The 25,894-nt window shown below is 40.1% G+C and overlaps 2 protein-coding genes across 6 annotated transcripts in view; one reads left to right on the forward strand and one right to left on the reverse strand.

The window, feature by feature from the left end:
- Positions 1–11,161, reverse strand: part of LOC135109665 (pituitary homeobox 2-like) — a 24,964-nt gene extending 13,803 nt beyond the window's left edge. Inside the window, exon 1 of the mRNA XM_064021196.1 lies at positions 10,388–11,161. Within this exon, the coding sequence (XP_063877266.1) occupies positions 10,388–10,616 (229 nt within the window). The 5' untranslated portion in view covers positions 10,617–11,161. The remainder of the gene's footprint in view (positions 1–10,387) is intronic.
- The window catches only part of LOC135109664 (histidine--tRNA ligase-like), a 138,229-nt gene that overhangs the window by 105,702 nt on the left and 6,633 nt on the right, over positions 1–25,894 (forward strand). The window contains exons 1-3 of one of the 5 annotated variants that reach the window (XM_064021190.1): positions 21,147–21,294; positions 22,398–22,613; positions 24,773–24,847. In XM_064021190.1, the coding sequence (XP_063877260.1) occupies positions 21,286–21,294; positions 22,398–22,613; positions 24,773–24,847 (300 nt within the window). In that variant the 5' untranslated portion in view covers positions 21,147–21,285. Of the gene's footprint in view, positions 1–21,146; positions 21,295–22,397; positions 22,614–23,002; positions 23,258–24,772; positions 24,848–25,894 lie in introns of those variants that run through there. The other 4 variants (XM_064021191.1, XM_064021192.1, XM_064021195.1 and 1 more) reach the window with 4 other exon arrangements.

The following is a 25,894-nucleotide window of genomic DNA, read 5'->3' on the forward strand; positions in this document are numbered from 1 at the left end:
AACGGGACGTAATTTAAGGAGTGAAGGAAGGAAGCGCTTTAGAGAATAATTGAATGCAGGTGTAAAGGAAAGGGATAATGTAAAAGAAATAGAGAAGGTAAATAGTGGTTAACAGGAAGGAAGAAAGATGGAAGGAATTGTTAGGAGAGAAGAAAAATAAGGGGATATAAATGTAAAGGAAAGAAAAAAAAAGGAAACACTGATATGATGATGAATGAAGAAGAATATGGATGATAGTTGGTAGGAAGAAAGATAAATAAATGAAGTGATGTAAGGAAAGGAAGAGAAGTGAGAATAAAGAAAGGTAGAAATAATTATGAAGGAAAGCAGAGAGAGAGAGAGAGAGAGAGAGAGAGAGAGAGAGAGAGAGAGAGAGAGAGAGAGAGAGAGAGAGAGAATTCTTTACACATGGAAGGAAACAAACTTAAAGAAAACAACTTGATAACTTAAAAAAGAGGAGGAAAAAAACAACTTAACCTTTTCTTTGTACTCGTAGAAGGACACGGAAGAAGAGAGTATAAACAGAGACAATTAAATGAAGAAGTGAAGAAAAATAGAGGAAGAAAGAAAGATGAGAGAGAAGGGAAGAGAAGGAATAATAGACAGAAACCAGTGAAGAATAAAGAAAAAAGGAGAACAGATGCAATAATGAAAATGGAAGAATAATAGGAAAATGAGAAAAGGGAAGAGAAAGGGTCAGAGAGAGAGAGAGAGAGAGAGAGAGAGAGAGGAAATTGTAGAATGAGAAGAAAAGAAGTTGAGAGAAAGGAAAAAGAAAAAGTGTATTTGCTGTGTGTACGGATGTATGTATGTATGTATGTATGTATGTATGTATGTACGTATTAAAAAAAAAGCTCACATGTGCACGCTTACGATATAGCTTCGTTCGTTCGTTTGTTCATACGTTCTAATTTACTACCGTGTGCAACTTCCCTCACACACGCACACACACACACACGCACACATAAATGTACACTTAACCGCGTGTGCGAAGCCTAAACGTACATGCAGCCGAGTGTGTGCGTGTGCGTATGTGCGTGTGTGTGTGTGCATGTGTGTGTGTGTGCGCGCCTCACTGTGGTACACACAGATGGCGGATTGACGATCTCATTAACTCGGTATCGGACGATGCGAACGAGGGGAGGGGGAGGAGGAGGAGGAGGAGGATGAAGAGGAGGAGGAGGAGGAGGAGGAGGAGGAGGAGGAGGAGGAGGAGGAGGAGGAGGAGGAGGAGGCTGGGACGGAAAGTGGAAGGAAATACAGTAGCGAGGGACAGGGACGAGAAAGGGAGAGAGAGAGAGAGGTATGGAGGAGGTAAGGAGAGGAGAAAGGAAAGGGAAGAAGAGGGGAGAAGAGAAAGGAGGAGGGGAAGCGATAATAAACGAATGGAATAATAAAACAAAAGGTAAGAGAAAAAGAAAAGAAAGAAGAAAAGGAAGAGATGACAGAAAGGAAGAAGAGGGAGGTAAGATGATAAAGGGAAAGAATAGAGAAGGTAATGGGAAGAAGAGGGGGAGAAGAGAAAGGAAGAGATGAAAGGCTGAAGAGGGAAGGGAGATGATAAAGAGAAGGTATATGTAGAGAAGGCCTGGAGAAGAAAAGAGAGAAAGAAGAGAAATGGAATAGATGAGAGAAAGGAGGAAATCTGAGGTGGGGTGATAAAAGGGAAGAGACGATGAAGGTAAAGGAAATGAAAGGGAAGAGGCGAGGTCAGGAATGGACAGAAGGGCGTGATATAGGAGGAGATAAGGTCTGGATTACGTGTTGTGAGGTCAGGCTGGGTCACATAAGGCAGGCTGTGAGGCGATACTGTGTGAGGTTAGGTTAGGTTAAGTCATGTTAGCTTAGGTTAAGTCTTGTTAGGTTAGGTTAGGTTGTCATGATGAGTTGGGGTAGGCTAGATTAAGTCATGTTAGAGTATTTTAAGTCATGATAAAATAGTTTAGTAATGATACGGTAAGTTAGGTACTAGTCGTGTTAGGATAAGTTAGGTGAAGTCGTGTTAAGATAAGTTAGGTTAATTAAGGTCATGTTAGGATATGTTAAGTAAAGCCATGTTAGATTAGGTTAGGTTAAGCCATCTTGTTTTCACGTATAAATTTATCTTACGTTCTCGAAACAAACATTGTGTGACTTCTTAATATGTTTTTGCATTACATATAAACATCCCTTCTCTTTTTTTCATTATACCTATGACTTATTTTTAATTTACATTTAATAATTATATAAATGTATAATATCCATTCTAGTATTCTAAGGGCAAGGGAACCTGGAAATTATGTATGCTGTGATTCTAAGGCGAGTATCTATGTGTGTATCAGTGTGGTGAGGTCAGGCTGGAGGGGGCTGTCGAGGCTACCGAGAGATCGACCTTGTTCACCCTTCTGCTATTTGGGACATGAAAGGACAGGATTTGGAAGTGATCTGTGGGGAGCAGGGAGGCGAGAACAGCTGTCAAATGAGAGCTTGGAGATGTGTGTGTGTGTGTGTGTGTGTGTGTGTGTGTGTGTGTGTGTGTGTGTGTGTGTGTGTGTGTGTGTGTGTGTGTGTGTGTGTGTGTGTGTGTGTGTGTGTGTGTTAATTGCTTTTCGTCTTTGTTAGTTTGTGTGTGCGTGTGTTTTTATTTTTAGTTGGGTTCAATGCTTCATCTCCCGCCTACATGGATAGACACACACACACACACACACACACACACACACACACACACACACACACACACACACACACACACACACACACACACACACACACACACACACACACACGAAACGTTATTGTGTGCCCTTTATACTCTCTCTCTCTCTCTCTCTCTCTCTCTCTCTCTCTCTCTCTCTCTCTCTCTCTCTCTCTCTCTCTCTCTCTCTCTCTCTCTCTCTCTCTCTCTCTCTCTCTGGGCCACACAGAAGGAGGAGTAATAAATGTGTAACAAGATGTGTTGTGGCGGTCTTCTCTCTCACACTTGTGCTCCCGACATGGCTGTGTCAACAAACACTCTCACCCTCCTCTCTCTCTCTCTCTCTCTCTCTCTCTCTCTCTCTCTCTCTCTCTCTCTCTCTCTCTCTCTCTCTGAAAATGATGTTCAAATATGTTTTTTTTATTTTTATTCATATAGTACAGTAGTAGTAGTAGTAGTAGTAGTGATTAGTTTTAGCTGTTACTATTAAATGACATTGAAACACACACACACACACACACACACACACACACACACACACACACACACACACACACACACACACACACACACACACACACACACACACACACACACACACACACAGGGATGCAGTGGGGTTTTATGTTGAAGACTGGTGGAGGGGAGGAAGTGGGGGCGGTGGGGGAGGTTGGGCTGTGTACCTTAAAGTAAACATGACAGGTCACTTGTAATTACTTGAAGCCCCTGCGTGGAAATGGGCGTGGGAACTGTGTGGGCGTGGTGTGTGTGTGTGTGTGTGTGTGTGTGTGTGTGTGTGTGTGTGTGTGTGTGTGTGTGTGTGTGTGTGTGTGTGTGGCGAGTTACGTTAATCACCACATACTTAGGCACCCAACACACACACACACACACACACACACACACACACACACACACACACACACACACACACACACACACACAGTTAACAGAAGAGGAAGGAAGCAACAGTCTTTTCTTCACTTACCCAATATCTGTCACCACTCCCCTCCCTTCCCTTCCCTTCCCTTCCCTTCCCTTCTTCCCTTTCCTTCCCTTCTCTTCCCCTAAGAGGATAAACACCCCAAAACTGGTGTCCAAACAGGCAGCGATTGAGTACTTGATGACTAACGACCATTAGCGAGAGAGAGAGAGAGAGAGAGAGAGAGAGAGAGAGAGAGAGAGAGAGAGAGAGAGAGAGAGAGAGAGAGAGAGATAACATCATTTTCGTGCGTGCCCGTGATCGTTGCGACTTTCCTTCGTTTCCTGTGTGTGTGTGTGTGTGTGTGTGTGTGTGTGTGTGTGTGTGTGTGTGTGTGTGTGTGTGTGTCAGCCACTCCTTCTCTTAACTATTTCCGCAATCATACACGGTTATACACACACAAAATAAATACATAAATAAATAAAACCTAACAGCAAGAAGATAAGAGTATAATATCTTTACGTATTTCATGCCGCAACATCATATGTTAAAAAAAAAAAACCGCTAATCTACACCAGTGGGGAAAGGTAACAAGAACAATGAGAAGCAACAACAACAACAACAACATCAAGCCATAGAACATGAACTGATAAACAATACCAACAACAATAACAACAATAACAACACATGAACACCAGTGACAAACAGAACCTCTCGTAGCAGCAACATATCATGAGGCGGTGGAGAAGCAGCGATAATGGTCACAGTCCTAAATAAATAAGAGTGGCACTAGCATCAGACCGTGGGAACCCATGAGTGGCAGTGACAGAGTAGCGAGTATAGCCGGAGCTGGCCGCGTCACACCACTAGTAACACCAGTAGCGAGGACGTAACAGTAGCAGGGCACAGTAGCGTGAAGGCGTCACCTCCCACTGTGTTCAAATTACTGCCACGCTCAAAATAGAGACCTCACTCTCCCCTATTCTCTCTCTCTCTTTCCCTCTTCTTTGCTAACTGTTCCTTCTCTCTTTCCTTTCGCCTTTAGTCTCTCATTCCCTTCCATCTCTCCTTCTCTTTCCTTTCCTTTATGTCTCTCGTCTCCTTCCCTTTCCCTAGTTTCGTTCCTTCTCTCTTATGTTTTATTTATATTTATCAGTGTATGACATCTCCTTTCTTAGCTTATTATTTCTTTCCTTTCCTTTCCATCAATTATCTTCTCTCCTTCTTTCTCCTTTCTTCCCCTCCTAGCTCCCTCTTCCTGTCTTTCCTTTTTCCCTTCAAACTTTTTTTTAGCTTAATATTATTATTCTTTCCCTCTCCATCTCTCATCTTCTCTCCTTCCTCTTCTCTTCCCTTCCTTTCTCTTATGTCTCTTCTTTCCTTCCCTTCCCATCTCCCTTTTCCTTCTTTCTTTCTTTGTTTTCCCCTTCAATATCCTCTTTCCTTACCTTTCCATCTTTCATCTCCTCTTCTCTCATTTACTTTCCTTTTCATTACCTTCTCCATTCTCCTGTCCTTTCTCTTCTTCCCTCTTCTAACTTATTATCTTCAATTTCTTCTTTTCTCTAGTTATTTTTCCCTATATTATCTTCATAGCTATCTTTACCTTATTTTCCTCTCCTCCTATTCTCCCATTTTTTTCTTTTATTCCTCTCACGTTCATTCTCCTCTCGTTTTGTTCCTTTATTCCTGTTCTGTAATATTTTGTTTTTCTTTTCTCTCTTTTATTCTGTCTTGCCTGTCATATTTTTCTCTCTTTCCTTTCATATCTTTTCCGTTTACTCCTTAGTACTTCATTTCCTCTTTTTTTAATATATATATTTCTTATTATCTGACTTCTTTATTTTTCCTTATTCTTCCTTCATCCCTCTATTTTCCTTTTTCGCTTCACCTCATGTTTACTTTTATTCTTTTCCTCTATTTTTTTTTCCCTTTTTACCTTCTTTCCTATCCTCATCTCATCTTTACTGTCACTCTTTCACTATTTTTTTCCTACTTTGCTTCATACATTTATATTTACTTTTTTCCTCTTCTTTCTCCTTCTGCTTTATTCCACGTTCTCTCCTCTCCATCACAGTCACCTTTCTTTTGCTATGTTCATTATTATTATTATTTTTTTTAGTCTGCTTCGTGCATCTAACATCTCCCTCTTCCCCCCCCCTCTCTCTCTCTCTCTCTCTCTCTCTCTCTCTCTCTCTCTCTCTCTCTCTCTCTCTCTCTCTCTCTCTCTCTCTCTCTCTCTCTCTCTCTCTCTCTCTCTCTCTGGCCGTGAGAATTGGGGTGTATATATATATATATATATATATATATATATATATATATATATATATATATATATATATATATATATATATATATATATATTTATTTATTCTATTATTCTATTTTCACTAATAATTTATTTTCCTTTGTCTCTGTGCACTTAACAATCCTCGTCCTCTCCCTCTCCCTTTCTGTCCTTTCCCTTACTGTGTATTCTATTTTCACTGATAATTTCTTTCTTCCCTTCTTTATCTTTTTTATTTTATCTATTTATTGATTTTTTTTTTTGCTTCCCTTTTTTTTCTCTATTCCATGCACTAACATCCTCTCCCTTTTTCCTTTCTCTCCCTCTTCCTTCATCCGTGAGAGTGAGAGTGGCGGCGCATTCTAGTATACATATATTCAATTTTCCACCGCCGATAATTTCTTTTCCTTCGCCACAAATCGGAAGGGCAGGCAGGTGAGCGCCGCGTCTCAATTAAAGCAACGCTAATTATTTCCACCGCTTGCCCGCCGCCCAGGGTTTGAAAATCTAATCATTTCGCACACCAAAGCCAGTGACTCCCTCCCATCCTTTGATCTGCGTGTGCCGAGGAGTGTGTGTGTGTGTGTGTGTGTGTGTGTGTGTGTGTGTGTGTGTGTGTGTGTGTTGGGAGGTGACTGCATAGGTCAAAATAACTATGAGTATACGAGAGAGAGAGAGAGAGAGAGAGAGAGAGAGAGAGAGAGAGAGAGAGAGAGAGAGAGAGAGAGAGAGAGAGAGAGAGAGTCCAAAATGGTGAATATTGCATCAGGGAGTCAGTTTGTGACATGGCGGATGAGTTAGAGTGGAAGAGAGAGAGAGAGAGAGAGAGAGAGAGAGAGAGAGAGAGAGAGAGAGAGAGAGAGAGAGAGAGAGAGTAAAGATAGACACTGAGTAGGAGAGAGAAAGAATGAGTGGGAAAGTGAATGGTGAATGAGGGTGAGAGGGAAGCTGAGAGGGAACATGAAAGAAGAAAGGTGAATGTGATGAAAATGTAAAGAAAAAAAGAAAAGAACAGAAAAGAAAACACTGAAAGATAATGAAAAGGGAAAGTATATTGTAGCTTGCAGAGAGAGAGAGAGAGAGAGAGAGAGAGAGAGAGAGAGAGAGAGAGAGAGAGAGAGAGAGAGAGAGAGACTACAGCCTAAACATAAATATACATTAAAAAAGTCGAGTAAGATGAAAACATGGAGAAAACTAAAAGGTGTATAGAGAGAGAGAGAGGTGGAGAGACAGAGACAGAGAGTGGGGAGGAGGTGGAGTGGCGGGGACTGAAAAGGATTACACTGCGGAAGGTGGGGAGGAGGTGGAAGGAGAGGGAGAGAGGGGAGGGATGAGCAGCTGGAGTGTTGGAGAGGTGGAGGAGAGGGGGAGAGGGGGACGCAATTAAAAAGCCAGATAGTCAGAAGTCAGCATCAGCATTAGAAGTGATCATGGGGTGTTGTGTTGGGCATTAAGAGAGGCAAGCCCTGCAACACCACCACCACCACCACCACCACCACCACCACCACCACCACCACGAGCACCAACATACTAAAATTTTCCTTACTCTTTTCCCCACCAAATGGATTCTGATAAAATTTACCGCCACCCAAACCTTTGACTAGGGATCACTTTGAGATACACGCAGGTAAGTACAGGTAAGCCCAAGGATACATATAGATTTCTCACCTTTGTGCTGTGATGTGCGGATTTTATTATTTTTTTTTCCTGTCCCTCTCTCAGGTGTAATTGTTCATTGTGCAGGAAAAGTTGCTTCTTAGTGGTAAGTGATCGGTGTTGTTAGTTTTGTTAAGTCTTGGTGGACAGAGTGAAGTAGAGATTATTGCGCATTTTTTTTCTTTTAACATTTTTTTTTTTTTCAGTTTGTTATTTAGTTAGTTTATTTGTTTGATGTTTAGTTAGTTAATGAGTGAGTTAGTATTTTTTCTTTCATTGTTTCTTTCTTCAATCGGTTAGTTATTTGTTCAGTATAAAATTTCCCTTCTTTCCTTCTTTCTTTTCCCCTCCTTTATTCGTTTCTCTTTCGTCTATCATTCTGTCTTAGTCTGATAGTTAGTTACTTGGTTTTTTTTTCTTCACATTAACACTGCGTCGATAAATATGAAGTTCTGATCGCAAATATTTTTTAAGACATATAAACGTGTATTCTCTCTCTCTCTCTCTCTCTCTCTCTCTCTCTCTCTCTCTCTCTCTCTCTCTCTCTCTCTCTCTCTCTCTCTCTCTCATTACCATTCATATTTCTCGCCTCAGCACCACCCAGCCTCCCCCTCGCCGCCATGAATGGGTAATGGACGATGGGTAATGTGCCGTGACACCATCCCTCCCCCTTCCCTCTCCCTCCCCTGGGCGGCGGAGGTAAGGAGGGAAACAAGGGAGGGAAATGGAGGTGTGCACATGACGTTTTCCGCAGGACAGGAGGAGAAAAAAAGGAATCCGCCATGATGAATGAGAAAATAGGATTTGCTTACAAACACGTGCAAGTACACACGCGCCCGCGCACACACACACACACACACACACACACACACACACACACACACACACACACACACACACACACACACACCGCAAATCTCTATATATTCTCCTTTATTCACTTACTAAACTATTTCACCTTTGAAAAATATAAGAATTGAAGTGTAGCGATATTATTTGTACCACTGCTGCTGCCACGCTGCTACTGCTGGAACTTTTTTTAATGCTGCTGATGATGATGATGGTGATTATCATCATCATTAAAGGATAGTATAATGATAGTGATGGTAGTAGTAGTAGTAGTAGTAGTAGTAGTAGTAGTAGTAGTAGTAGTGGTAGCAGTAGCAGTAGTAGTAGTAGTAGTAGTAGTAGTAGTCGTGGTAGAGGTAAAGTACCAGTAATAATAGTAACAATAATAACAATAATAATAATAATAATAATAACAGTAACAGTTTTGATAATGATAATGGATATTTTGTTATTAGTGTTATTTACTAAATATAACTGATGATAAAAATTATGGTGATAATAATAATAATAATAATAATAATAATAATAATAATAATTATTATTATTATTATTATTATTATTATTATTATTATTATTGTTTTATCACTGCCACCACCGCTAGTACTTCTACTACTGCTACTGCTACTACTACTACTACTACTACTACTTGTTATTTTTCCACGCCATCAGGTCACTCTATCAGTGGGACAAAGCGAGGGAATCTGTTTTCTCCGATAAACAGATTAACAGAAAAAATTTATATTTGTGTGCCCGTAAAAAAAGACACATATCGAAAACTTTGAATTTAGCAAGTGCATTAAAAAGCTAAGCCACAACGGAGCTTTTTTTATTATTATTATTATTTTCTATTTCAATCCGACCTGAAAAAATTATGTAAAGATTAATAACCATGTATTTTTTCATATATATGTTTTGTTGTGCTTGCGAATAAGGATTTCGAGAGAGAGAGAGAGAGAGAGAGAGAGAGAGAGAGAGAGAGAGAGAGAGAGAGAGAGAGAGAGAGAGAGAGAGAGAGAGAGAGAGTCATCACAAATTTTCTGTCTTTGATCGGAAGCAGTGTGTGGTGATGGTGGTGACAGTGATGGTGATGGTTATACTGATGGTGTACGTTGACAAAGGATACAGTGATGGTGGTAATGGTGTTTGTGCGATCGTGAACGTTTAATTGGTGATGACGATTGTGGTAATGATGGTGATGACTCTCCGGCAGTAATGGATATTGAACGGGAGGAGGGTACTGATGATGGTGGTGAGGGGAGGGGAAAAAGTGGATCGTGGTAGTAATGGGAGGGAAAAAGTGATGGGTGGAGGAGAGGTGGAGATGGGGAGAGGAATGGTGGGGGTGATGGGTGGAGAGAAGAGGAAGCGCATGGATGGAGAGAAGGTGGAGACGGATTGGTGGTGGTATAGTGTTGTTGGTGGTAGAGAGAAATGTCAAAAGTGGAAGGGAGCGGGAGGAGGAGGAGGAGGAGGAGGTTGTGGTGAGAGTGGGCGGTGGTGGTGGTGGTGGTGGTGGTGGTGGTGGTGGCGGCGGCGGAATATCTCTCACACCGTATTACACTCGAGCCGTGAAATTGACTTACATTTTTCAATCAACTACGAATGTAAAATATTACCTGTGCAGCGACAGCAAAAGTTAAAATATATATAGAAAAAATAGTATAAGTAATATTTCGCCTCTTTCAACACCGGAATATTTTCGTTGAATAAAATAAATAAAAAAAAATGTATATATATATCTACACACACACACACACACACACACACACACACACACACACACACACACACACACACACACACACATATCACCGCTCACCAGATTTGGCAATGTATGTGTTTCATCAGACTGCGCGGGAATGGAAAGCAAGAAAACAACAACAATGGCAGCAAAAAATAACAGAAACAACGTAGGGAAAAAGTATTATGAGAAGAGAGTTTTGTTTGGCACCACCTTGAAGGAAATGGCGTGTGTGTGAGTGTGTGTGGGTGTGCTAGTTACCTCTGGGAGTCTGGTCGTGTGGGCGGGAGGTGGAGAGGACGGTGAGGCGGGCGGCGGAGGAAGCAGGATTGTGCTGCTGATGGGCGTGGGCGGCAGCCGTCAGCGAGGCTGTACCGTCACCATCGCGGGCGTGCGTGTGGGCGTGGGTGGTGTCGGCGTGGGCAGCGTGGTGGGCGCTGGGCACGAGGTCGTAGAGCCCGTCACTGAGGCCGCCTGTTAGAGTGTCCATTTTGTGGGTGGAGGAGGCGAGCGAGGCTGGCAGGTCCGGTCCTCGCGTCGCGGCGACCTGCACGCGGGCGGCGACCAGGAGGAGGAAGGAGGAGGTGGAGGAGGAGGAGGTACAGGTGGAGGAGGAGGGCCTTTAGCGAGCACACACTTCACAGCGCACCACCACCACCAGCAGCAGCAGGCGAGGGCGACGGTGGAGGAGGAGGAGGAGAGGAGGAGGAGGAGGAGGAAGAAGAGGAGGAACCGACCGGCGCGCCGTCACACTCTAAACTGTCGACAAATGACCGCCCCACAAATCTGAAAGTCTGGCCTTAATCCACCTTGATGCTGAGTTTTAAGAGGTATTACAGTATCGGCGTTACACCACAGCAAGTTGATTTTGAGCGTGTGTTACCAGAAGCGGTGTATCAAATAATGGAGCGGAGATAAGTCGCCACGTTACCTCCCGGGGCTGGGGATCCCCGAAGTGGGCGGGCCCCGACGCCCCGACCAATGGCAGCACGGGAGGGGCGACCAATCATTCTGCGAGGGGGAGAGGGAGTGGCGACGCCGAGAAATGACATCTGTGGAAATTGTGTATTTTGCATCTTTAAACTTGTGTTTTGTCCGATATATTTATGGCGTAGAGAGGAAGATACCTGTACGGGCTGCTCTTTATTTCATCAATTAGTGAGGTGAGGAAGGGGTGGGCGGCGGGCGGGAGGGCGAGGAGGCGCTGTCTGGCGGAGGGAGGCAGGTGGGAGGCGGGAGGAGGAGGGAGGGAGGCAGCAGCTCACACAAAAGTGGATTGCGGCTCCCGGTTTGACTTCGGAAAGAAGGGAGTGTGTTGCCAGATTTTTATTTTCGCTGCTGGGATTCCGAAGTACTCTTGGCCGGATCCATCTTCCAGGAGAAGCTGTCGTTCCTTTTACTCTCCGTCTCTTTCTTTCTCCCTCTCTCTCTTACCTCCACTCTTGCCTTCCTTTCCTCCCTCTTCCCGCCTCACGCCGCGGCGCCCTCCTTCCCTGGACGGTCCGCGCCTCACAAAGCGTTTCAAGACAATTTCCCAAGCTGTTGTCTTTAAGGATGTTGTTGCGACGGGATTTTGTCGGCGGTGAGTCGCGCTGCTTCTTGGGAGGCTGCTGGAGGGGGAAGGGGAGGGGCAGGGGGCGCCTCTCCCCTCCCTTATCTCCTCCCCCTCTCTCTCCCTCCCTCCTTCCCTCCCTCCCTCACGTCCTTGACTGATTCAGTAGGACAATGAAGGCTGCGGAGTTTTATTTATTTTACTGTTTGGTATGCTGTTTGTTGCTGGCGCCTCCTGTGGTTCTTTTTTTTTTCTTCTTTTCTTCTTTTCCTTGTCTTCATCTCTCTCTCTCTCTCTCTCTCTCTCTCTCTCTCTCTCTCTCTCTCTCTCTCTCTCTCTCTCTCTCTCTCTCTCTCTCTCTCTGTCTCACACACACACACACACACACACACACACACACACACACACACACACACACACACACACACACACACACACACACACACACACACAGAGAGAGAGAGAGAGAGAGAGAGAGAGAGAGAGAGAGAGAGGGAGGGGAGGGGGGACCGACCTCTATTACAGCGTCATAGGGTTTAAGATACAAGCACGTCAGCCTCTCTGTTTCCCCGGCGTGAGTTGGTTTGTAGAGCATGTATAGCTTCATAACACTCTCTTCACACATATTACTACACATTATGCTCCTCCCCCGCGTCTCTCACTCTGCTGTATCTCTTTTCTTTAGGTCAGTGTAGGAGCTGAATGTGGCTTATGGTTACATCACGGAGGAGCCACAGGGACAACAGGTCTGATGATGCTTGTTCTTCATTTGTGTTCGATTGTGAATTATTCAATTTTTGTTTTTATTTATTTATTTTTTCTTTTTTCCTGTTTTACGAGTCTACGTAGTGCAGCTTATCACAGAACAGCAGGAGGAACAACAAATCTGATGCTGTTTTTTTTTTTTCCATTTTTGTCTTTTGTATTACCATGTTCTGGGCATAGTGTTGCTCATCACAGAACAGCCAAAGGGACAAGAGGTCTGATGCTGTTTGCTCTTACTTTCTCTTCCATTGTGTTCCATTGTGTTGCGAGTATAGTGTAGCTCATCACCAAACAACAACAGGTCTGATGTTCCTTGTTCTTCCTTTGTGTTCTGTTTTTGGTCTGTCTCGAGTACTAACGCCAGCATGCAACGTGTAGAGCACCACCAAGTCACGCTCAAGAAGTCACTCTACACTTTGCCGTCACTACCACACAAGGGAACACAAAGGAAAAACAAATCGCAGCAGACGTGTTGGTCCGGACGAGGCTGTGTATGGCCACTGGCAGGAATTTATGCTCGGGACTACAATGTTTTAATAAGAGCGATGAAGGGAGCGAAAGAGGTAACGGTAAAAGCCTCCTGGTGAGGTTAAATTTTGAGCCTGTACAGCGGGTTGTTTACTTTCAAGCCCTACATGTTTACAGGGTCGCCAGATTGCCATACTCACCTCCCCGGGGCTTGTTACCTCAAACACTGTGGCTCTTAAGTCGAGTAATACATTAACCCTTTTACTGCGACACGAAACAATTAGCAGCACCGGAAGCAATACATGAAGTCTTTATAAACATCTACAAGAAAGTTAGCGATGAAAAGAATACATTTTGCAATTTCTTCCCAGTTCAAAAGGTTGGATGTGGCTACAGAACAAGTAAAGATGTCTCAGTGATTGGTAATTGGGAAAAGATGTACCAAATGGCAGTCAGAAGGTTGTAGTGGAAAGGATAGACAGTATCGCCGACAACTTAATGAACGGCTGAGTCCAGAAGGGTGGCAAAGAAGTGCAAGTTACTCGTATTATAATTCTCAAGTTTGTTTCCATGATTCTAGTGATAGCTTAACAAGGCCTCCGCATCATCAATAAAGACACTCATAAGAACATGGCTGGTCATCTGTGTGGCCTCTGACAACAGTCCTGGTGGGAGAGCGACGCCTTTAAGTTAGCCGTATTGGAGTTTATCAAGGTTGTTTCCATGATTCTTGTGATTTAACAAGGTCACCAGCAGGGGAAATACTCACAACGCGACTATAATCTGTGTGGCCTCTGAAATGCCCCGTTGGGAGAACGAAGCCTAAAGTGTACCAGGGTGTTCAGGGAGTGATGGGTTGACGCTGGTCAGTCAAGGTGGCGGACTGACAGCTGTCGCCTGTCTGGGATCAGATCACCTCTAAAGGACCACAAATGAAATGGATAAATAAATAACAGATATATAGAGGTAGATAGATCGATAGCAGATAGATAGATACATAGATTAATACACATTCGTTGACTGATTTATAGATCGATGAATAAGTAGCTAGATAAATAAATAAATTGTATAAAAGATAGGATATTTATATTAGCATTAACTCTTCCTGATTCCTCTGTTTTATAATGTTATTCGTAGTACTTTTTTACCGAGGTTTCTGTGGATTCGTATGCGTAAACTGTGTTCTCTCATCAGCCTATTCTCAGTGGCTACATAGATGATTAGTCAAGTTTTCATTGGTGTTTTTCACAGAGAAAGTGTAGACTTCTCATTAAACTGTCATCGGAATCCTGAACATTAATAATTTGTACTTGTGTCTGCAAAAAGTTACTGAAGTAAGACGCCAAAATGTTGAAGCGTGTGGGCTTTTATGTTCTGTTTTTAACGCTGTTCGAATGTAATACCGCTGAAATCTTAACGATACTCAATATATCATTAACACCCTCTCCTACGCATCGGTAATATTGCGGGCTGCCGTTGTTTACATGGCTGCTGCAAACTGCGAACGTCCTCACCGGCATGTCTGCACCTCTTTCCTCTCCTGTCATTGATAAGCTCCAAAACACACTACCTTATTTTGTTTTTTCCTCAATCACACGTGTTCCATCCAGCAATTATTTATGCATCACCTCCTTTCATTGGTAGACTCAGAAACTCGCTGCCTTGTTGTTTTTCGACATACATCAGTGTTCTGTTCATCGTATTTATGCAAAAATCAACCTTTATTCCTACTCCATTATCTCCATTCATTGGTAGTTCACTTTACCTCATTCCATTTCTTTCTTTTTTTTTCCCCTACAATCATACGTCTGTGCATTTTAAATTATACAAGAATCAGCTTTATTGCCACCCCTTCATCCCCCATCACTGTTACGCTCTAAAACACAGGCCAATTTTTTCCCACATTCATTGGTGTTTTGCACTCCTGATTATTGCAAAAATGGACCAGTGTTACTACTTCACCACGTTTCACACAGTACGCACTCACCTTATTCCCTTTCCCGTCATTCTGCTACTCGCCTTTGACTCCTTCATTGGGGAGTATAGTGGGTATCGTTAAAACCCTGCTGGCTCTTCAGTGTCTGTGGTGCGGGTCAGGTTGTTTTCGTTGTGTTTCTCCTTTGTCCAGTTTTTTTTTTCTTCTTTTTTTTATGGTAAAAGTGAATCGTGGTACATGTGGGGGGAATTTACTTATTATTTTTGCTCATTTGTTATTTTTATTTCGTTTTAATTTCCTGTTTTGTTTTATTTTGATTTATGTTTATACACTTTTTTTTCTTTTTCTTTTCTTACCTTCTTTCTTTCTTTTTCTTTTTTCTTTCTTTTTTTTCTTTCTTTCTTTTTTCTTTCTGTCTGTCTGTCTATCTGTCTGTCTGTCTGTCTGTCTGTCTGTCTGTCTGTCTGTCTGTCTGTCTGTCTGTCTGTCTGTCTGTCAGGTCTGTCTCTGCCTGTCTGTCTGCCTATTTATTTATCTCTTTATTTATTTGTCATTATTTATATTTGTGCTTAGTCCAGCCTTATGGTAATGGAAAGAGAGAGAGAGAGAGAGAGAAGAGAGAGAGAGAGAGAGAGAGAGAGAGGAGAGGAGAGAGAGAGAGAGAGAGAGAGAGAGAGAGAGAGAGAGAGAGAATAACGATACACCTGGAAGTTAAAGGCTAGGAGGCTGTTACACTGCTATGAATCTTGAGTGTGGGATTCACGTCAGTCTGTGGAACGTTACCCTCAAGTAGATACCCTTTAGCCCTGTACACTGGGACATTCAGAGAACCTTAGTGAACCTTGCCCTGGGTGTGTTCAGAATGTAGTGTGACTAGAGGTGTATAGGAAGAAACGATGAATTCTTGTACATAATGAGACACAGGTTTATAAAGAGACAGAGGGGGAAAACACTAATATTGACGAGCCTAACAAAAATTATATAAAAATAGATAATGTTTTTTTTTTTTTTGTTCTTGCTGTTCTTGTTCTTATTCTTGTTGTTGTTCCTCTTCTTGTTGTTGTAGTTGTTGGTGTTGTTTGTTTGCTGTTTGTTTGTTTGTTTGTTTGTTTCTTCTTTTTCTTCTTCTTCTTCTTCTTCTTCTTCTTCTTCTCTCTTCTTCATCGTCTTCTTCTTCTTGTCTTCTTCTTCTTCTTCTTCTTCTTCTTCTTCTTCTTTTTCTTCTTATATCTGTTGCCCCCATGCGTACGTCTCCACCACTTGTTTCTGTCCCCTACATCTTTCTCAGTTGCCACCAGTTTCAGTGCCTCCACCAAAACCACCATCTCTTCTTACGCTGGCTCGTATTCTGGAACGCTTCGCTCGCCCACCATGATTATTTTCAAGAGCCACAGAGAAGATTAGCCGGGTTCTCAAGAGTGGTTTTCTTCTGTTAATAATGTAGAAATCTTGTTAATATGTCACTAGAACCGTAAAAAACACTCTTAACGTATTATAAACTCGTATTCTGAAACGTTTCGCTCTCTCGCCACGACTATTTTCAAAAGCCACAAAGATGATTAGCCAGGTTCTCAAGAGTGTTTTCTCCTGTTAATAATGTAGAAATCTTATTAATCTGTCAATAAAACCACAAAAAAAAATAAAATAAAATCCGGGTAACTTCAATTAGATAGAGCCTTTTGAATGTAGCAGAGGTGCGGCGCAGAAGTGATTCAGAACATGGTCCTTTCACCCACCCGTGCAGTCTCTCCCTCAACAGACTCCTTAAACCCTCTCACCGGTATTTGGTGTACCATTCCTTAGCCACAGACCACTCTAAGGTTTTTTCTTTTATTTATTTTCTACAGCCACCTTTAAACATTATACTGGCGAGGAATTGAGATATCTATTCTTTTCATCTTCTTTTTCTTTCTTGTGGGTCTTTGTAAATATTTTGTACAGTGTTTATGGTGCTGTGAATTGTTGTATATGGGAAGGAAAGGCTTATTTGTTTACCTATCATTTCGTTTATTTATTTATTTATTTATTTATTCATTTATTCATATACAGGTGAGGGAGATAGACCAAGGGCACAAAAATGAGTAAAAACAATAAACAATAAAATAAAGTAAAATAAGAACCTGTTTACCATACCACTCCCAGTAAAACACTGAAGGAGAACCAAGGAGAGAGAGAGAGAGAGAGAGAGAGAGAGAGAGAGAGAGAGAGAGAGAGAGAGAGAGAGAGAGAGAGAGAGAGAGAGAGAATAAAGGAGCATAATCAAACCTATATAACTAAAAATACACATGGGAAAAAAGGAAGAAAACACATAAATAAGAAATAGAGAGAGACATAGTTCAAAGCATAGCAACTAAAGCAAAACAACTAAAAAATACCCGAAATAACGCTGGGCAAAAAAAAAGGAGGGTTTATTGATGCATACATTTAGACACACAGGGGAGGAATTCAATACACTGATGGATAACAACAACAATAACAAAAATCCACATGCACAGGCGATTGACTCTATTACTGACAAAATTTTATGATCATCCAAGTATTACATTTTGTGGTAATGGCCGCACTTTGGGTATTACAGGACGTGGCATTACGAGTGATACTGTATTATTATTATTATTATTATTATTATTATTATTATTATTATTATTATTATTATTATTATTATTGTTGTTGTTGTGACTAGTATTTTTTTGTGTTGTAATGGTGATTGTTGTTGTTTTTGTTGTTGTTGTTATGTAGTAGTAGTAGTAGTAGTAGTAGTAGTAGTATACAATAGAAGTACCTAATAGTAGTAACAGTAGCAGTAGTACGTAGTAGGAAGAGGAGGTGGGATGGGTGTAATAGTAGTAGTAGAAACTGTAGTGGAAACTATACTTGTAGAAATAACTGATATGTAACACCAGCAGTAGTAGAGGTCATAGTAGTAGAAGTAATAGCAGTAACAGTGGTATAGTAGTAACAGTGTAGCAGCATTATACCAGGGACACCAGGAATAACCGTAGAATCACTAGTAGGAGCAGCAACAGCAGTTTTTTCTCTTTTCCCCATACGTTAGTGTCACACTCATTAGGGCGCCACGTGACCGTGTTCCCGGGAGACTGAAGGCGAGGGGCGGAGGGGCGGAGGGAGGCGGGCTGAGGGCGAGGGTGACGAAGGGAGGGGAGAAGAAGGGAGAGAAGCGAGAATCGAACCCCGAACCGTGACGGAAACTAACACATGAGCACCTCCCACGCTTATGACAGGTGCACACACACACACACACACACACACACACACACACACACACACACACACACACACACACACACTAATTCGTTTTATTCACGTTCATAAAGGAATATATGCATATATGAATACATTTATATTTGTTAGGGTAAATTAATTTCAGAGAGAGAGAGAGAGAGAGAGAGAGAGAGAGAGAGAGAGAGAGAGAGAGAGAGAGAGAGAGAGAGAGTTCAGTGATTCACGCTTTATTGCCAATTTATTTTGCCTTTTCAATCGAGCTATAGCTATCAATATATTGAAATACCTGAAATGTGTGTGTGTGTGTGTGTGTGTGTGTGTGTGTGTGTGTGTGTGTGTGTGTGTGTGTGTGTGTGTGTGTGTGTCAAGCCCACTGCTGAACAAAGGCTTTCCCTAACTTCTATTCGTTTCCCGTCTGCCCGTCTGTTCCTGGCCACCCTGTACCTCTGTCTGCCTAAATTTTCTTCACCGTTTATACGTAGCTAGCTTACCCTTACGTTACTGTAACGGTCCGTCTATTTTTATTCACCTCATTGGGTGTTGGAAAACAATAGTAGGGATGGAGTAATATATATATATATATATATATATATATATATATATATATATATATATATATATATATATATATATATATATATATATATATATATATATATATATATATATATATATATATATATATATATATATATGAAGTTTCCATGCATTTGAAAAATAACTATTTCTATGGAAAAATGATTTTATTTATATAATATGATGTACATGGTTTCCATTATTTTGCAAACACATTTCACAACGTGTCGCGCACTCCTGATGAACACACATCAGCACAGCTAGCGTTGTGCTTCTGATGGCGTCGGTAATACGTTCATTTAAATTATTTATGCCTCGTATCTTTTCCTGATACACTTTAAGTGTCCCCAAAGATAAAGATCGAGAGGGGAGATCTGGGAGACAACCCCACTGGACCACGCCAACCATCCCAAGGCTCCGGAAATGTTAAAAGCCATATGTATGGAAACTTATGTGACACCATATCATGCATGTATTTGGTGTGTGTGTGTGTGTGTGTGTGTGTGTGTGTGTGTGTGTGTGTGTGTGTGTGTGTGTGTGTGTGTGTGTGTGTGTGTGTGTGTGTGTGTTCTCGTTTATTTTCTTTGCTCTGAAACAATCCTATCATGATTGATATACTTAAATTGCAATTTCCATTGTCTTTCTCCTTTTCTGACCACCTTAATAATCAACTATTGTAGAGCACGAGAATCTTAAGATTCTTGGGGCATCCATTAATAAAACAAATCATTAATCTATACTCAGTGTCCGTCCCTCTGCCTTAGCTCTCAGCAGTATGCTACCGACTGCTGGCTGTTGTGGCTAAGTGTTTTAGGGATATCCAGATTTATTTGCTGATTTTATCTAACTGAACTTCCATAGGTGGAAATAGGTAGGTATGTTTCATTCATACAGGGACTGCCATTTGTAGGCCTGATGGCTTCTTGTAGCTTCCCTTATTTTCTTATGATCTTATGTTGTTATACATTGTAAACTCATCATTTAGTCATCACATACATTACTGACTACAAAAACCACAAAGAGGTTCTGTTTTAAATGTTAAATATTGTGGACCTTTTCAGAAACATTTCACGTAAGCTTTGTGCAGAGCGACATGTATTGGAAACGGAAATAATAAAATAAAATAGACAAGAAATAACTTGTATACCTAAGTATAATTTTGCATGTAACTGGAATATTTAACTGGTGTATCTGGCTAGTATATATATATATATATATATATATATATATATATATATATATATATATATATATATATATATATATATATATATATATATATATATATATATATATATATATATATATATATATATATATATATATATAAGGAGGACTGACCAGTGAAAAAAAAAAAAAAAAATATATATATATATATATATATATATATACATATATATATATATATATATATATATATATATATATATATATATATATATATATATATATATATATATATATATATATATATATATAAGGTCCATTAAAGGTGGCAGTCTCCAAAGAGAGCAGTCAAAAGGGTTTCCCAAATTTTGATGAGTGGTATAACGGGTTTATCAAGTGGACTTATGTCAAATATATTAGTTAGGTATATTTGGTGTACGTATGTTACCTTACAGTGTTTCTAATTCGTATACTTATTAGATGTATCCCAGAGCGCCGTGAGTGTTGGCAGAGGAAGGCACCGTGCTCAGTTCATACTCAGAACATTTTTAAGAAGGAAGCTGAACTTGATTGTTCTGTCACCATTTCTGCATAAACTTCGAGGCTAACAAGCAGAGATTCTGAGATTTTTACCTGAAATACAGGAGAGAGAGAAAAAAAATGTTTTAGTTAAAATCTATTTCTGAAATATAAGACAAAAGAATGCTACAGTTACCTATCAAATGTAAAGTCAAAGAAAATGCTTGTGGTGGGAAACTATTGTAACTTGAGTACAGGCTGGAAGCATCAAGAGACCTTGAAAGCAACCACGACAGTGTATACGGATTACCTACGAGTAGTACTTGATGTTACTGGAAATATTTTTCTTTACGTTGAAGGCTCCCAATTATAAAAAAAAAAAAAAATCACCTTTCTCCTCAAGACCATGAACTACTACAGAAAGCATAAAGTTATCAGATGCTTTACAGAAAATAGAGAAACATAACTAAAAGTGAAACTTATAATAAAATCATAATTTATTAATTCCCCGTCTTCCATCAAAATACTCATACATGAAGACCGTCAGTGTCTGTAGACGTGGCAGTGAGAGCAGCAAGATGGCAAACATGAAGACCGTCAGTGTCTGTAGACGTGGCAGTGAGAGCAGCAAGATGGCAAACAAGTCAAGGTGGCGGCGACTTGGCTACACACTCTGGAGGTGTGTCGCACTGCCATACATATAGAAATACATAAACCAATATATATTTGAAATGAGAAGAGAAGATTAATACACAGAAAATTCAATAAGATACATTTAAATGCAACCCCCTGATAATGCACCACCAGCCTTGCCGTTGTGAAAGTCCAGGCAAGAGAAATCCATCAGGTGCACCGCGAGGCTCAAGCTCAGGATCACAACGGGACGGAGAGGTGCCGAGGAGGTAAACAAAGTCCGCGTGCCTCACATATATCATGGAAAAGGTATGTATCTACTTGCTATACAGGCTTCCCATGTCCCTAACTAACTCCTGATGAGTGCACTGCGTCAGCACACACGGCATACAGGCGCTGAATCCTACACAAAAGATGAAAACTGAGTCAATATTGGCTGCAGGGAAATTGAGGGTTGCATCACCAGTGTCACGTCTTCCCCCGTGGTTTGGTGTGACGCGGAATGGTCTTGTAGAGGAGCTGTAAGTCCTGTACACTCCAGAGGCCATACAGGGGCGTATACTGAAGGACTGCTGTTGGTTTTGTTGGTGTAATGCCACGAAGTTTGCTACATTGTCATATTGCAAGAGCATAGGCCGGCTGGGGAAAATTAAAGTTATGCCTCATCCAGAAGGTAATTCTTCATAGGTCTGCGTCGCTTTAAGACAAATTCCAGACTTTTGACTTAGAAACTAATGTCTATATGCAAAATTAGTGAAATAACTATGTGCAGTCTAATCTGACATTACCAGGGTTGATGTGACCAGAACAGCTGGATGTTGTGCATTTAACCTCAAAGCAGCAGAATGACTCTTATAAAATATTATGACTCTTTGCAAATAATTTATGTATTGTGAAGTATTATGACTGCAAATAATTTATCTACTTCTGTGTATTTTAATAGTTGAACATTTGCATATGCTGTTAATTAGTACTAAAGTGTGTGTTGTCACTTTGAATAGACTTTTGTATTTGATTTCACCCAGACTTGGTAGGATGTAATGGTAGGAGAGTCATTATTAAGATATGTATAAAGTGAACTGAAAATATGTGATATATATGGTAAACCTTGCCCACATGATGGAGCTTCCACACAATCTTGAATTGGTTATAGATATTTCATGAGCTTTATTTTTCATCTTTAAACAAATCTGAAATTTAAAAATCTATCCAAGTTTTATGGAATGTTACTTTCTCAAACAAATTTCATCATTTGTTTTATGGACATAGAAGTTTTAATGTTTTATTTTCATATGCCATTCTTTGATGAAAATACCCAGAAAATTACATTAGCATAAAATTGTATTTTCTTTATAAGCATGCATCTTAGACTGTAAGCTTTAAATAATCACTGGATGTCCATCTAATGACAGGGGCCTCCTCTTGAGCTGGTGGACACTCACCTCTCAGAGTACAGTTACATAGGGGGACACCGGCCCACCCAGGCTGACCGAGCGGTTTTGAACGCAGTCTGTGTCCCATGTGACCGTTCCAACACCTTTCCCAACTTGAGGAGGTGGGCGGCTCACATGGAATCTTTTACCCGCAGTGAGATGCAGGCATTTCCCCCACACACAGAATCTTGCAAGGTGTGCTCACCTTTGTGTTCCCTACTTCATTGTTTCTCCATTACCATCCTGCAGTTCTGGGGTTTTGTTTTGCTGTGCACAGGCCACTAGCATGCCATTTGAGTTATTGTGGAATCTCATGTGCTTCAGTCAAAATTATTTTGATTGTTGCTGCTGTTTCAGTATATTGTGTAGCTTGAAAAGTCTTATTTGAGGTGCTTTTGAGCCATACTCACTATCTAGGTGAGCATTTTTCTTCTTTTTCACCTTATGTGACTACCATTCATCAGAAGCCTTTGGGACTTGTCTAATTCCATCATCATTTCATGGTAGAATAAATCAGTTTCAAACTTGAAAAACACTTTGCAGTCTGGCAGATTCTTACTGCAGTGTTTCCTTTTTCTTCACAGTTATGAGTTGGAGTATAAGCATTCAACACCCTTCAAAAAAAAAAATGAGCCAGATCATGGCACTGTAGCTAAAGGTGGACAGTTAGACTAACTCTGCGGGGCTGAAGGGAACACAGCATGGCACTCTTTGGCCCTGCAAGGAGGTGCCTAGTGTGTATTAGCCGAGCAGTGATGATGGCTGGAAAAGACTCGCATCTGGCTGTGTGTGTGACCCAGCCCTCAGTTCTCCCTGGCACAAGAGGCCTGGCATGTAAGGTAGGCCCAGGCTCTACCTCCTTGGAATGCTCTGTGATGCCTCTTTATTTTCTTCTAACTTTAGTTTTAGTCAAGATGGTCTCTGTCAAGCATCATGTTACACTACCACATTATTTTCTTCATATTCTGGCTCCAAAAAAGTGTCATGAACTTGCAATAACTTAGTTTTAGGATTTATTCCCTGGACATTCTTTTAGACATAATCGCAAAGAGAGATTCCAAGGATGACATGTGTAAAACTGAAACAGTGCAAGGTCTAGTTGTGCTAACTTTCATCTAATTAACTTTGTGCAAAATAGAAATGTGCCAGGGAGGAATTGAGTCACTGCCAATGTTACTTCTGTTGGTTGCTGTTTTCACAAATGCCTTGACTTTATCAAGAGTGTCTGAAATGGTATGACATGAGAACTGCAGGATGGATCTTGTTCATTAACTACTCTTCCTGCAGTGATTGGAGCACCACCTTCCTGTGCTTGTTTATTTTCTTATTGTTATGTTTTTTTTTTTTTTTTTTTTTTTTTTTTTTTTTTTTTTTTCTTTTTTTTTTTTCATAGTATAGCTGTTCATGATTTTCTAGTTATGTGGCCTGTACTCACTCATGCAGTACAGTGTTTCTATAGATAGAAATGTACTTTTATAACAAGATTAGCTATTATTTCATACATATTTTACTATTGATTTTTATTTATTTTTTTTTTTAGTTTTTCATTTTATTTATTTATTTATTTTATTTATTTATTTTATTTTTTTTTTTTCCACTTAAGATATTTCTAGGGAAATGCTCAGGGAATGGGTTGTAGCTGTGTCTTGGTAACTCATTAATGTGTTGATCATACAGACCGGTAAATAGATTTCCTTTACCATGTTTGCTCCCTTGTTCATTCTCTTGGCATGTGTAGATTTTCAAAGCAAGTTTATGATAATCTCCCCCCTGGTTTAAATACTTGATATTATTCATGCCTCTCTGATTTAACATGACCTTGCATCAGTGACAAGAACTGACAGGTGTTGCTGCAGCACTTTTATATTCACTTGTTCACTAGCACATGTTGATGCCACATGTAGTGCTTCCATTAGTGACTGTTAATAGTGTGTAGTGCAAGACTGAAGAAGTTTTACAAATGAGTTGTTTTATTAGCATTATGTAGTGACTTTATTGTTATTAGTGTACTATTCAGTAGTGCAAGTATGAAGACTTTTGATACTTCTGTATGTGTCTTGAGTTTGGATGTATTAGTTATATATATCATGCAGTGTTAAAGAAATAGGGTTGCAAAATAAACTGTGTTGAAGTCAGCTGTCAGAATGTTACTATGTGCACCCATACTATACTTTGATTTTAATATCAGGGTGCTGAAATGATAACTCATGTTCTTATCATGTATGATAGCCATTATCAGATACAAGATTTTGACAACAGAGAGAGAGAGAGAGCAGGAGGAAAAAGGATGGGAATATTAAATAAAGTAGTTTCCACCATGGTAATGAATGTCATCTCTTCTTCTTTCCTCACAGATGGACAACCAGCTGTCTGACCTTGTTAATAAGGAGTTGAAAGTGGATGTGGCAGCACCTAACAAGAGTCCTGAGGTGAGTCATGATACACCTGGAATAGTGATACAGCTTCAGTATTAATGTGATAAAATGAGAATATTTGAACAAAAAAATAGTACCTTACTTAATCATTTGTTTTTCTAATGTTTACCACCTATATTTTTATATTTTTATAGGATAGAGTGAAGGTGGTAATGTCAAATTCATTAAAACTTGAATAATTTGTTTTAAGTTTTTTATTTTCTGTCCACACACCACTTAATACTCTGCTAATGCATTCCATTGATCTATTATTTATTTATTTATTTACTATTATTATATTATGTATTTTATTTTATATTATTTTATTCATTTATTTATTTATTTTTATTTATTTATTTATTTATTATTATTTATTTTTATTTATTTATTTTATTATTATTATTATTATTTTTTATTTATTTTTACTTTTTTCACTGTGCTTCATGACCACTATTTCCCTTTCTCTTTTCTGTTTTCTTAGTGTGTGCTACCTCCACTTTTTTCAGGATAAAACTAGACATATAAAACAGGAAAATGTGATTCACCCCTGAGCTGTGGAGTTATGCTGATAGAGTGTGATGCAATGGCTGGTGGAACAAACAAGTTTTTTTTAATGAGTATATAATATCATGTTGTCTGGATGTAATTGTTATTGAGCAACTCCTTGTACTATCTCATCCCAAGTCCTTTATTATCCTTTATTGTCATATCTTAAATCCTTGTCAGCTTGGATCTTTGTATCAGGCACCAGGTTTATGTTAGTGTTTGAGTATGTATGAGTGTATCACTGAGGCAGCTAAGAAGTTGATTGATCATGATTGGAAGTGCCAAAACAACAGGGCCATATGACATCACAGGCATTAAGATAACACCTCTGCAGTTGTTACTAATAGGAACAAAATGTTATTGATGGAAACATTTTAGATAAAAGTTCTTCAAATGTGTTCTGCTGGAATCATATATACAGAAAATGCACAAATTGAAGGAAGTGACGTGAAAAACTTAATGACTTTACTTCACTGAAAACAACTATGAGAGCTGTACTTGTAGTGGTGCTAAACC

This window comes from Scylla paramamosain, chromosome 19 (assembly GCF_035594125.1).
Source record: "Scylla paramamosain isolate STU-SP2022 chromosome 19, ASM3559412v1, whole genome shotgun sequence".
Classification (NCBI taxonomy): domain Eukaryota; kingdom Metazoa; phylum Arthropoda; class Malacostraca; order Decapoda; family Portunidae; genus Scylla; species Scylla paramamosain.